General features: G+C 49.7%; 1 protein-coding gene and 3 pseudogenes across 2 annotated transcripts in view; 2 read left to right on the top strand and 2 right to left on the bottom strand.

Annotated features, from left to right (window-relative positions):
* The window catches only part of LOC136556181 (feather beta keratin-like), a 51,026-nt gene that overhangs the window by 36,763 nt on the left and 250 nt on the right, over nt 1-14,013 (bottom strand). Inside the window, exons 1-4 of one of the 2 annotated variants that reach the window (XM_066549243.1) lie at nt 13,713-13,759; nt 12,817-12,985; nt 11,886-11,982; nt 7,631-7,682 (exon numbers count right to left, since the gene is read on the bottom strand). In XM_066549243.1, the coding sequence (XP_066405340.1) occupies nt 7,631-7,682; nt 11,886-11,891 (58 nt within the window). In that variant the 5' untranslated portion in view covers nt 11,892-11,982; nt 12,817-12,985; nt 13,713-13,759. Of the gene's footprint in view, nt 1-7,630; nt 7,683-11,885; nt 11,983-12,816; nt 12,986-13,712; nt 13,760-14,013 lie in introns of those variants that run through there. The other variant, XM_066549235.1, reaches the window with a different exon arrangement.
* On the bottom strand, nt 469-1,126 carry LOC136556159 (feather beta keratin-like; annotated as a pseudogene).
* On the top strand, nt 2,889-3,538 carry LOC136556171 (feather beta keratin-like; annotated as a pseudogene).
* Nucleotides 5,634-6,947, top strand: LOC136556242 (feather beta keratin-like; annotated as a pseudogene).

A 14,013-nucleotide genomic window follows, 5' to 3' on the forward strand; every position in this document is an offset into this window, starting at 1 on the left:
GAGGTAGTGATGCAAGAAACCTTTATTGAGGTAGAAGAGTGAAAACTCAGGAGCAGCCAGTGGAAGGGAGCTGGTCTGAGGTGCAAGGAGGGCCAGCATCAGCCAAGGCCCTTTCCTTTGGTGAGGTTTGGCCAGAGCATCGAGGCTTTCCTGCCCTGCCATGGGAGCAGCACAATGGCGGAGGTGCCCGATGGCCTCTGGCTTAGGAGAAGGGGTTTGTCTAGAGGGGGCTGGACAGAGCTGAAGGGTCCATGCAGAGCAGGGAGCAGGAGAAGAGCACGAGGCAGATGGGCCATGTTTGGGGACAGCCCGGGCTGCCCCCTTGGCTGCTGCCTTGCCTGGTGCCTTGAGAGCAGGAGCTGGAAGAGCTGAGTCTGCTTGAGAGCCTTGTCCCAGAGATGTGTCCTCAATGCCTGAGATGTGTTCCAGGGAGTGGGTGGTTGGTGTCAGGGGTGGTGCTGAGGGCCCTTAGCAGATGTAGCCGCCCCTTCTGCCATAGCAGCCCAGGCCTCCCAGGCCGTAGCCAAATCCACGGCCATAGCCAAGGCCGTAGCCAAAGCCACCAAATCCGCCAGAGATGGGCTGTCCCTGCACACTGAGCTCAGTGCCCACGGCAGCCGAGGAGGTGGATCCGACGGCGGTGCTCTGGGGGAAGGAGGTCATGATGGGTCCTGGCAGGGTGACCAGCACAGGGGAAGGCTGGATAACAACTCGGGAATCCTGGCATTGCAGGGCACAGGGCTCGTTGCAGCTGTTGGCCAGTGGGGTGGGTCCGCAGGGACTGCAGATGTTGTTGCAGGCCATGGGTGTGGTGTGGAGGGTGCCTGGAAGAGAAGGAGGTAATGCAGAGCAGGGGTGAGGGTTGCAAGGGGTAGTGATGGAGTGTGGAGGCTGTTGTGGGGCTGTGGGGAGGCGTGAGGGCTGCTGAGGCTGGGGCTGAGTGTGCTGGAAGAGAGGGGCCAGGGGTGCAGGATCAGGAGGGTCAGGGGAGTGAGGCTCACCTGGTTCCTGGATGAAGCTGCAGGAGAAGGAGTCAGGAGAAGTGTGTGAGGGAGAGAGGCTCTGGGCCGGCTTTTATGCTGGTCTTGGAGGGGCGGGCCAGCCTTGTCCCATGGCCTTGGGGCATTTTTGAGGCAGCAGATCTTGGCTGGCCCAGCCTAGCATGAGGTCATGATGTGAGGAGTGGTTTCATTCATGCAATTGTGCAATACCATGTCCTGCTCTTGAGGCCATGTCCATCTGACCTTGGAGGCAGCCGTCTGTCAGGAGCTGGTAGTTGGGATTATTTGGTTGTTCATTTGTCAAGGAAGATTGAATAAGCAACCTCAGCCCTGGAGATTTGCAATCTCATCAGTGAGGCCATTCTGTGGTGTAACTCATGTGCTCTGCTTTGTGGGTGCCTTGGGAAAACTGGGACTCTGTTCGGTGCCACTGGATGTCCATCAGTCATTGTGTTGCACCCAGGAATGCTGAGGCAGCTGCTTCTGTCCTGAGGAGTTCACTCTGCAAAATCTTGGAAGATTTTGTGGCTGAGAGAGTTTCCTGATGGAGGACAGAGAGCTCCTGGCCTTGTGTCTTGAGTGGGGTCAGGGGAGAGGATCAGGAAAAAGTGAGGCTGTTCAGGCTGTATGTGTTACAGTGTGATGGTCCATTTGGATTTCCTAAATTTAAACAACAACCTAATCTGTCATTTAAAATGCATTTCTTGACCTCTGACAGAAATTTAAGAAATAAACAACAAATGGGGCCCATCCCTTTGTTCCCAGGCTGGTCCATGACACCAATTCGTTTATTCCGCATTCAAGCCGTAAGGTTTCACAATTTATATCCTCTGAGTCTTGGAATTATGTTCCTCTTAGCAAATAACCATTTATTACTAATGGTTGGTCAACAACCTCCTCTTTCCTTCTCTGCCATTATTTGGGCATTTCTTTGTGGAATTCTCAGATTCCACGTCCTTCTCTTGAGGCCGTGTCCATCTCACCTTGGCGGCAGCCTTTAAGTGTGCCTTTTGGAGATGAAATTTTGGTGTTGTGGGTGCAGCATGAAGAGGTGACCAAAGCTTTGCAGAACTGAGGCCGCCCTGCAGCACTGGCTTGCCGTGGTCTGTGGCTGTGTTGTGGAAAGTTCCCCCAGCCTCTCTCGGCCCTCACAAGCTGCTCTGGCCTTTGCTGCTCTTCCAAGTACCTGGTGTTGCCCCTTCCACCCCATTCCCTCTCTCCACGCAGTTTCCCCAGCTGTCAAAGCCTGACTGGAGACATCACCTTTACCATCAGTCATGCTCTGAGGGTGCCTTGCTGTCCCCTCTTGTCTGGAAGTTTTACAGTGATGGAAGGATTTGATATTCAGGGGTTTTGGGATCTTTACTTGGGATGAGTGTGGAGGAGCAAGATCACTTCTCTGGGCAATGTCTGATTGACAGAAAGAGGGTTTGGAAATTGTCCAGGGTTTTTGGAGTGAGTATTGCACGGTCCTCAACAAGCCAGGCAAGTCCAGGTGTCCAGTGTGGTGGCCTGAGAAGCATCTGAATGGCAGGGCCCAGAAGGTTGAGGTCTGGGATGTCCTTAAAACAGGCAGAACATGAGAGAGCTGGGAGCTCTTTCAGGCAGGAGGCAAGAATGCAAATGGGACATGTTCCCAATATGCCATGGAATGAGCTCGGATGACACCCGAGTTCTCCTCAGCTTTGGCTGAACCTTCTACGTGCCCTGACACGCCCCCCCAACAGCCACACACTGGTCTCTAATTCTGGCAGTTCAGAGGAGCCGCCAAGGTCAGATGGACACAGCCCCAAGGGAAGGACATGAAACTGCACAACTCCAGGAAGGAAAACACTCCCCACCTCAGGACTCACCAGCCTGGGCAAGGCAAAAGCTGCTGCCTCAAAAATGCCCCAAGGCCAAGGGACAAGGCTGGCCCGCCCCTCCAGGACCAGCATAAAAGCCAGCCCAGAGCCTCTCTCCCTCACACACTTCTCCTGACTCCATCTGCTCCTGCTTCTTCCAAGAACCAGGTGAGCTTCAAACCCCTCACCCTCCTGATCCTGCACCCCTGTCCCCTCTCTTCCAGCACGCTCAGCCCCAGCCTCAGCAGCCCTCACGCTTCCCCACAGCCCCACAACAGCCTCCACACTACCCCTTGCAACCCTCACCCCTGCTCTGCATTACCTCCTTCTCTTCCAGGCACCCTCCACACCACACCCATGGCCTGCAACAGCCTCTGCAGTCCCTGCGGACCCACCCCGCTGGCCAACAGCTGCAACGAGCCCTGTGCCCTGCAATGCCAGGATTCCCGAGTTGTTATCCAGCCTTCCCCTGTGCTGGTCACCCTGCCAGGACCCATCATGACCTCCTTCCCCCAGAGCACCGCCGTCGGATCCACCTCCTCGGCTGCCGTGGGCACTGAGCTCAGTGTGCAGGGACAGCCCATCTCTGGCGGATTTGGTGGATTTGGCTACGGCCTTGGCTATGGCCGTGGATTTGGCTACGGCCTGGGAGGCCTGGGCTGCTATGGCAGAAGGGGCGGCTACATCTGCTAAGGGCCCTCAGCACCACCCCTGACACCACCAGCTCTGGCCTCTGTCAACAGCTCCTGCAAGCAAAGCACCTTGGCTGATTGTTGCCTTGCTTGCACCTCACTCTGGATCCCTTCCATTTCATTTTCTTGTCTGTTTGTTCTTTTGCCTCAATAAAGTTTTTCTGCATCAAAGCCTGTGACGTCTCCTCTTCCTTTTTGAGTCCCAGCGGTCTCACATCCTCACCCATCACAGTGCCAGGGCAGGGCAGGACTTTGGTAAACGGAAAAGGAGCACAAGAGTTTTCTCTAGGAAATGTGTCAACAATATTTAACAGAGCCACCACCACCAGTACCAAACAAGCCCCGCACATGAAGCAGAGAAGGGGGAGAACCTTCCAAAATATTTTGCCATCCAAACACCTGCTATACCAAAGAAACATTAATGCTCTCCTGCTCAAAGTCTCTCTCTGCCAGCACACAAACTCTGTTCCCAGCAGGACCCCCAAGCCCCCTGAATAAAGACTCAGAATTTTCCACTTGGGCAGGAACTCTGGAGTGCAAGTGCTTCATTCCCTGCTGCTCAAGCAAGCCCAGCAAGAGCAGTTTCCCAGCACCATGGACAGTTCATTTTGATTTCCCACATATTTTGATTTTCCACAAGTTTTGATTTCCCACAATCTGCACCTCCTCTTCCCCTCTGCGACCAACCTCACACTGAAAAATCCTTGCTTTTTTCCCCACAGAATTCCATATTTTCACTTGTCCTCTTTCCCTCTTGTCCTCCATGTGTGCACTGCTGAGAACAGCCGGGCTCCCTCGGCTTCATCCTCTGCCATCAGAGATTTGCACACACTGATGGCTGGGAGTCCCAGCTCTCTCAGCCTCTCCTCTAGAAAAGATCCTCCTTTAGAGCATTTCTGGCTCTGAAATGGTCTTGATTCACTAAATCGACTTCATTTTCACACTGGGGTGGCCAGGACTGCCCACAACACCTCACATGTGACCCCACCAATGATAAACAGACTGCAAAAGTCACCTCTCCCTGCTTGGTCACTGTTCAAGATCTTGGACACCTGAGGTCCCTGCTCCCACGATGGAACAGGGACATCTCCAGCTCCATTTCTCCCCCACCACAACCACAAAGGCTTTTTTGGAGAAGAAAACAATTGTTCCAGCTGAGACTCAGACTTTTTATCCCATCCAGGATGAGTGACTCTCCTCACCAAGAATCAGGGCTTGGCACCTGTCCTTGCTGAGCTCCAGCAGACCCAGGACCACTCAGGTTTTCAGTGTTGGCCAAAAGGATCCAATTCCTGGATCCTGGGGATTTGCTGCCATCTGGACTTTGGGACACTGAGCACAAGCCTCTGGAGCCAGCCCTTCAGAGCCTTCTCAGGCCACCACTCTGGGCACTGACACAACTCAGACTTGCCTGGCTGCTGAGGATCATGCAATGCCCATCTCCAAGAACACTGTGAAACCTCCAAATCCTCATTCTGACCATCAAATACTGACCAGAGAAGTGTCCTCACACCTCAGCCTAATTTGGGACCTAAAATGCCCTGGATATCAAAACTGTAAAATCAACATAGAAGAGCACAGCCAACACGAAAGTCAAGGTTTAATGTCAGAGTTTGCCAGACTGGGGAAATGCAAAGAACGAGGGACTGTGATGGAAGGGGCAGCACCAGATACTTGGAATAGCTGCAAAGCTCAGCCCAGCCTGACAAAGCTGAGAAAGACTGGGGACAACTCTTTACAACACACCCACAAGCCACAGCACACCAGGGCCACAGGATGACCTAAATGATGACACTCCAGCTTTCCAAAGTCCTGGTCACGTCTTCAGCCTGCCCAGACATGAACCATCAGCAGCAGGATTTGGTGGCTGTAATTTGCAATTAAAAGAATTAAAAGCTGCCACCAAGGTCAGGAGGACATGGCCTCAAGAGAGGGACATGGAATCAAAGAATTTACAAAGACACGTCGGAACCATGAGAGGGGAGGGGAGAGGACCATGCTGGCTGTCCGTTAATAATTATTGGGTTTTGCTCAGAGGAACATAATGTTAACATTTATAGAACAAAAGTTATTAAACCTCGTGGCTTGAATGCGGAATGAGAGAATCGAGGTCACAGCCCCGGCAAAAAGGGATCAGGTTTGTTGTTTGTTTACTGGATTTCTAAACCAGGTCAAGGAATACATTTTAAATGACAGAGAATGCTGTCATGTAAATTTGAGAAATACAAATGGAACCAAACATTGGAACAAGCTCAGCCCGGCCGTGCTCTTGTTTTCCAGATCGTCTCTCGATCCCACTCAAGTCACCAAGGCCATGAGATCTCTCTTCTCCATCACAAAGAACTCCCAGGCACCTGGAGCTTGCCAAGCTCTTCCAGAGTGACCTCCCCAGGAGCTCTGCAGCAGCTCCCTCAGCATTCCTGGGTGCAACACAATGACTGATGGACATCCAGTGGCACAAAACAGAGTCCCAGTCTTCACAAGGCACCCACAAACCACAGCCCATCAGTGCCACAAAATGACCTCACTGATGACATCGCAGATCTCCAGGGCTCTGGTTGCTTATTAAGCCCTCACTGAAATACATTGAACAATCACATCCACCCAAATACCAAATTAATAATGTTGCTGTCAAGGTCAAATGGACAGAGCAACAAGAGCTGGACACGAAACTGCACAATTGTGGCAGGGAAAACATTCCCCACCTCATGACTCACCAGTAACGAAAGACTTGCTGCCTCAAAAATACCCCAAGGCCCTGGGACAAGGCTGTCCTGCCCCTCCAGGATCAGCATAAAAGCCGGCCCAGAGCCTCTCTCCCTCACACACTTCTCCTCAAGCCTTCTCCTCCTGCTCCTGCTGACAACCAGGTGAGCCTCAATTCCCTGAATCCCCTGACCCTCCTGCTCCAGCCCCCTTGGCCCCTCTCTTCCAGCACGCTCAGCCCCAGCCGCTGCAGCCCTCGTGGGTTGGCTTCCCACAGCCCGACAGCAGCCTCCACACTCCATCACCCTCCTGCATCCCTGCCCTCCCTCACCCCCCTCTCTCTTCCAGCCACCTTCCACACCACAGCCATGGCCTGCAATAACATCTGCAGTCCCTGCGGACCCACCCCGCTGGCCAACAGCTGCAACGAGCCCTGTGCCCTGCAATGCCAGGATTCCCGAGTTGTTATCCAGCCTTCCCCTGTGCTGGTCACCCTGCCAGGACCCATCATGACCTCCTTCCCCCAGAGCACCGCCGTCGGATCCACCTCCTCGGCTGCCGTGGGCACTGAGCTCAGTGTGCAGGGACAGCCCATCTCTGGCGGATTTGGTGGCTTTGGCTACGGCCTTGGCTATGGCCGTGGATTTGGCTACGGCCTGGGAGGCCTGGGCTGCTATGGCAGGAGGGGCGGCTACATCTGCTAAGGGCCCTCAGCACCACCCCTGACACCAACCACCCACTCCCTGGAACTCATCTCAGGCATTGAGGACGGATCTCTGGGACAAGATTCTCAAACGGGCTCAGCACTTCCAGCTCCTGCTCTCAGGGCACCAAGCAAGGCTGCAGGCCACACTGTCCCCAGACATGGCTGACCTGCCTCCTGCTCTTCTCCTGCTCCCTGCTCTGCATGGACCCTTCAGCTCTGTCCATTCCCCTTGGACAAACCCCTTCTCCCAAGCCAGAGACCCTCGGGCAGCTCTGCCTGGCTGCTTCCTCCCCCACTGTGGGGCAGGAAATCCTTGATGCTCTGGCCAGACCTGCTGCAATCAAAGGATCTGTGCTGATGTTTGTCCTGTTCCACCTCAGACCAGCTCCATTTTATTTACTTCTCCTGCTTTTTACTTGGGTTTTTTCGCCTCAATAAAGTTTTCCTGCATCATAGCCTCAGTTGACTCCTTTTTCTTTATTCTCCCAAGACTGTTCCAACCTCTCACAGCCTGAATCCAGATTTTAATTTTCCATCAGCTCCAGCAGGCCTCGGGTTTGGTGTTCACCCTTTTTCCACTCATCCCAGCAGAGATGACCCTCCAAGGTGCCAAAACGTATTCAGGGAAATATTTCAGCCCAAACAATTGCTGGTGTAATTTTTCCTTCCTTTTTGACCAACCTTCTTCCCCAACACCATTCACGATCCATAAGGGGAGAAACACGAAGGAATTCTGGAGGTAGGGGGAAAGGAAGAGGAGAGAAAAGAATGGGAAAAATGTGTTATTCCTTTCCATGGGTTCAGCACTGGCTTCAATGTCTCCATTTGTTGCAGTAAGGTAGAAAAATTATTTTAAAAAGTATTAAAAAAAAAGAATTATAAAAAAAATTATCAGAAAAATTATAAAGAAAGACCTCTCATAAAATCAAGCCTGCTGTCCTAAAATCAGTGGCTGGCCTTGTCAAGCTAGGACTTTGCAATTCCCCATGTGGAAGCAATCCTGGTGTGAGTAGTTTGTTAACAAAACAATCTATTCCTGGGTGAAAAAAAACCAACTTACACCTGTATAAACTGTTTTTACACTGTTAGATAGAAAAATGAGAATTATCTCTCACAAACAACTTTTCCTGCACGTACACACTGTGGGTTTGAGTGACCAATCAATACTGGATAACAATCTATTACTAACCAGTAAATTAATTGGCAAGAAATTACCAACCAATTGGAGTCTGTAAAAGTGTAAAAAAACGAGTTATGTGAATAACGAATGGGCTTTTGGAGTTATAAAATGGAATTATAAAAATGTGTTATATTCCAATATCCATTCCATAACCTGTAAAGCACTGACCAAACAGGCTCTGATCCCTTTTCCACAGGGAAAAATTCCCTCATTGTCCAAGGCATCTCCTGTGTCCTGCATCAAAGCCAAGGCCAAGGAATGGCCACAAAAACCATCCCCATGCCTCACTTCCATCCCTGGAAGTGTTCAAGGTCGGGCTGGGTTGGTTTAAAAACAATTTCCCATGGAATTGGAAATATTTGCTTTGGAAAGCAAATATTGAAAAATTCCTTCCTGCAATTCCCCATCCCTGAGAGGCACCAACATCCATGTGGGAATGGCACTTGTGGACATGGTTGGGAGTGGCTTTGGCACTGCTGGGGAAAGAAGAGCTGGACTCAGTCTCAGAGGGCTTTTCCAATCTCAACAATTCCATGATTTTACGCCCCTTTGGAAGCTGATTCCAAGATTTCAATTCCTTGCAATAAACATAAACATAAACATAAACATAAATATAAATATAAATATAAATATAAATATAAATAAAAATATAAATATAAATATAAATTTCCTTACAACAAATATAAATATACTTGTATATTTATAAATATATAAATATCCAATTTTGCCATCTAGAAGCTATGGCTCAGTCCCTCTTTTAATTGTGGCCAATCCTAATGAACCACTTAATTGATAAGAACAATAAACCAGTGATAAGGCAACGATAACCCCCTGATAAAATCCCACTAAGCTTTTTCATTATCCACATAAATAATTCTAAATTAATTGTAATTTGATGTTCCCTTTTATCTCTCATCCATGTTGACGACCTTGGAGATCCTTCCCAACCACAAAACTTTTAGGATATGATTTAATTAGTAAAGTGGACCTTCCCATCAAACCCTATATCGACAAAATATAATAAAATGCAATTTATATTAATCCAGATTTTTTTGGAGCCTTTGACAGTGAGAGTTTAATCAACCGGAAAAATTAATTTCACGACACTTTGGTGTGGAGGTGAAACTGTTGTTCACCTTTTCCATGTCCTATAGAGTCAAGACCCCTGATTTTCCACTTTTTAATAATAATAATAATAATTAACAATCAAAATCAGCTGCAATTGATAAATCCACCAACAGACCCCCGCAAGCAGAAGGGGAAGGAAAAATAACCCCATAAAGGTAAAAAAAAAACCCAAAAACCTCCTGGTTTAAGTAAATCCATAAAGCCCCACCAGGATAAATCAGAATAAATGCCAAAAACAAAGCACCAGGCAAAGGCCTTCTGGGGGAGAAAGGCTGCCAAAAAAATAGAAAACACCTGCTTGGAAAACTCCACCTGAAGAAATTATTAAGATTGAGAAATAAGCCCACAAAAATAGAGGGAGAAAAGGAAAAGAATAAATTTTAACAAAAAGTGGGGAGAAATGGCAAAAAACCCAAAAAATGTAAATTGTGAGAAAGGGGGAAGGACAGTGATCCAACAGCAAAATTCTGCCCAAAATGATGATAAAAAGAACAAATTCCGGAATTTCCGAAAGCAAATCTGCTGGATGCTGCAGACCCCTCAGTTCTGCACCAATTCCTGTCACTGTTCACCATCCACAGGGTCCTTGGACCACCAATTTTGGGTGCTGTCACCTCCTGCCCTCCCCATCCCCACCCTGATGGAAAGCTTGGGACAATCCAGAGGTCATGGAATTGTGGAAGGGTTTGGGTGGGAAGGGACCTTTGAGATCTTTAATTCCAACATTTTTGCCTGGGCAGAGGGGTGGGACTGGATGATCCTTGAGATCCCTCCCACCCCAAACCATCCCATCATTCCATCATTCCATCATTCCACGGTTCCATGACTTGCTCCAAGCCTGCCATCCTGGTTGCTCGTTAGCTGCTCCCGACCTAACGAAGCTCGTCAAGACTCATCACGTGCAAAATCCACCAGGCACGGAGGGAAATTCCCAATCCATCGGGAGCCAGACAGGAGCCCCCGCTCCACCAGACTTTTAGGACAGAGCTAAAAACGCCTTTAGGATGTCCTAAAAACATAAGGGATCATCAAAGTTGCTGCAGAGCGATTTTAATGATCTCCCAGTAATCCCTTAAAGCACCACATTAGGACAGATCCATCCTTTCGGGGCCACCTGGAATCCTGGAGGATCAGGAGAAGGATTCTTGCCCTGGGTTTCCAACCAAATCTCTTTTGGTTTGTTTGCTCGCCTTAAATATCACCTAAAAACCTGTGCTGACCTTTCCAGCTGAAAGGACGGCTCTGTGCTGTTAACAGCTGGAATTTGTGACCTTGGAGGTCTTTTCCAACCAAAATAATTCCATTATTATTCCAACCAAAATAATTCCATTGATTATTCCACAATTCCAGCAAGAACAGCAGCAATATTTTGGTTAAGAGGAAGTTTGGCATCGTTATTCCTCAACAGGACATGTCACTTAGATTCTCCTCCCTCTGCTAATTGAAATTCCCATGAATTAGAATTAAATTAAATTAAATTCAAAAAGGTACCAAGCTCAACAAGAGCTCTCAGAGAAACGCCACTGTTGCAATTTGAAATGGAATCATGGAATGCTTTGGGTTGGAAAAGACCCTCAAGGTCATCACGTTCCAACCTCACTCCACCATCCCAGGCTGCTCCGAGCCCCGTCCAGCCTGGCCTTGGACACTTCCAGGGATCCAGGGGCAGCCACAGCTTCTCTGGGAATTCCATTCCAACCTGTCACCACCCTCACAGGGAGGAATTCATTCCCAAGATCCCAAATTCCCCTCTGTCAGTTCAAGCCATTCCCCTTGTCCTGCCCCTCCAGGCCCTTGCCCAAAGATTTCAGCCAAATCAAACTTCCCATGGGAAACAAAGGAAGCAAATCCATCGGCCACATCCCTTCCCTCCAGGATCCCACTGCCAGCATCCCGTTACTCCTGACCCTGGGAAGGGAGCCCAAGTCCCTCTGGCCTGGAAAAGCCTCTGGAGTGATGGCTCTGCCCAAACCAAACCCCACGGCCTTGGAATAAATGGAATTCACCTCTCTGGAGAAAAGCTGCCCGGACAAAGGGATTGGGATAATCCGGGGATGGAACCAGGTGGATTTTAGGGTCCTTCCCAACCCAAACCATTCCATGAGGATTTAGGAGCCCAATCCGCTCACCTCAACAGGGTCAAACTTTAAAGGGAATTTTTGGGGTTTCTTCCTGGGCCTCCTTGGGCCTGTGCACACCAGGACAGGCTCCGAGCCTTCCTCCCCTCCCAGGTTTTGTTATTCCCTGGCAGGATTGCTCAAGAACCAGGAGAGGACTCAGGCGCAGGCTGAAATTATCTTTTTAATATAATATTATTAATTTCTCGAGGACTGGAATTATATTTTCCACTCCCAAAATCCGCAGTTACTCAGGAGGACTTTGTGAATTCCTGTGGCTCCCACTCCCAGGTGGGACAACAACATTTCCCAATTTCCCAACGGAAAGGGAAGGACATGGACAGCTTTTGGAGAAGCCGAGCAAACAGAAATGAAGATTTTTATGAATGAATATTTTTTAATTTATATTTTATGTAATATTTTTATATTTATGAATGAATTCATTTTTTTATGAATTTGCAAACTATTCAGGCTTGTGTGAACATCAGGAGAGCCAGGAAAGCAAACTCACCGACATGGGGGAAAAAAATTATCCCAAAAAAATGCTCTCCAGTCCTGGAGGAGTCTTGTTCTCCACCTTCATTCCTTAAGGTTGGAATTGCAACAGGCTGGGGGGAATGGAGAGGGAGCAACGTGTTAAAATTTGGGATAAAAACATCAGCACTCCAAGAATTGGGATGTGGAGATGCAGTGGAATAAATAGGATTGGATTTTATTCATGGAATGATTCAGGTTGGGAGAGACCCTCAAGATCACCCATTCCCATCATTTCCTTGAGGAGAAAAGTGGATTTAATTTTTCCACTGTTCCTCTTGTTTAATCATTGGGGGGGGGTTTCAGAGTTGTTCCAAGCCTTTATATAACTTAAAAATATTAAAAGACAACAGTCTCATGTTTCCATGGTGACGGAGACAGTGGGAATTCACGGGCTCGAGTTGTTGGCATCTCATTTTTAATTGAGGTTTAAAAGTCAGAGAAATTCACTCGGAGCCTCCCTGAAAAGCTCCAGGCAGAACAAAGAGAGGCCGAGTCCAGGAATGGAATCATGGAATGGTTTTGGGTCGGAAGGGACCTCGACTAAGTGCCACATCACACCCCTCAGAGATGTCCTGGTTTTCCTCTGAAAGTGTCCAAGGCCGGGTTGGACGGGGCTTGGAGAGCCTGGTGTGGTGGGAGGTGTCCCTGGCCATGGCAGGGGGGCGGAATTTGATGAAATCCCCTTCCAACCCAAAGCATTCCATGATTTGGTGATGGAATGGATTTTCTCGGATCGGGATGCTTAGAGAAAAGGACAAAGCTGCTCTTTTATTCTGTAAAAATCAGGTTAAAAAAAAAAAAACCCAAAACCATAAAAGCAACCAGCCCGAAACGAAATATTTCCAAAACTAAACCTAAAGAGCAACAGGAACAGGAGGAAAAAACCCAAAATTTCACTGACTCACCCTTTCCCAGCCTCCATGCATGTCCCAAAGGAGAAAACCTGGTGGGTTTTGGGTCCTTCTGCTCCCCCCCAAAAAAACCCACGGCTGGACGTGCGGGAGCTCTCGCAGCCGTGGAGAGGAGAACATGTGAGCAGCACCCCGGGCACTGCTGAGACAGCCGGCCAAATTCCTGGAAAAACTGCAAGTCAGGGATTGTGCTGGGGCTGGAAAGGGAATAAAAGGGTTTTGTGGTTGGTTTCTCACCGTGACCCAACTTGTCCCCTCCTGAGAAATTTGAATTTCCCCGAGTTTTGGCCACAGGGTGAAAGCTGCTCCAAAAGTCTTGTGGTGTCCTCAGCTCTGTTGTCACCCTGGCCAGGTGTCCTTTATGCTCCCAAAAATATATTTTGGGCTTTGTCCTCGGGGTGTTTGGGGTTTTGGGGTGTGCTGATGGACATCCCAGTGAGGGAGGGAGGGAAAAATTTGGGGTGAACAAATTTCAGGGGGGACCCCAAGGGTGAAGAGTGGGCAGTGCTGGGGAGGCCCCGGAGGGGTTGGAGCCTCCCAGTTTGGGGTCTCCATCCCCATCCCAAAAACACCCGGGAGGGAATGGGAACGTGGATGAGGACTGGGGGGCACAGGGGTTGTGGGGACACGGGGGGGTACAAGTCCCACAGGGTACAGCGGGATATTTTGGGGACACGGAGGCTGGCGGGGGGGGGGGAGTGTCACAGACCCCGGGGGGGGCTCCGTGGCCACCGAGGGGTGAAGATTCCGGGGGACCCTGGTGGCCCCGGGCTGCCGGCGGATCCCCACGCGTGAGCCTGGCGGAGACGCGCACAAAACAAGCACAGAGCCCCCGTGGGAGCTCCCACGCGTGTTTCCCCCGCTCAAAACTTCGGGAAATACGGGATTACCGTATTTACAAATGTGCCTTGCGCACCACGGGTACCGTAACTTTTCCAAGTGCGCATCGCGGCGGTACCGTAATTTCCAGCGCGCATGCGCATATCCGCCGCTATTTCAAATGCGCATGTGCAAAAGAAATACCGGATTTTTTTAACATGCGCGTCGCGCTACCGTAATTTCACCGTGCGCATGCGCACTGAAAGGAACGTATCCTAAATGCGCATCAGCGCACGGTTACCGTAATTCCAGATGCGCACGTGCAATCACAACTAAAACAATTCTGATTGCGCATCACAAAATTACCGTACC

Source organism: Molothrus aeneus, chromosome 1 (assembly GCF_037042795.1).
Source record: "Molothrus aeneus isolate 106 chromosome 1, BPBGC_Maene_1.0, whole genome shotgun sequence".
Lineage (NCBI taxonomy): Eukaryota > Metazoa > Chordata > Aves > Passeriformes > Icteridae > Molothrus > Molothrus aeneus.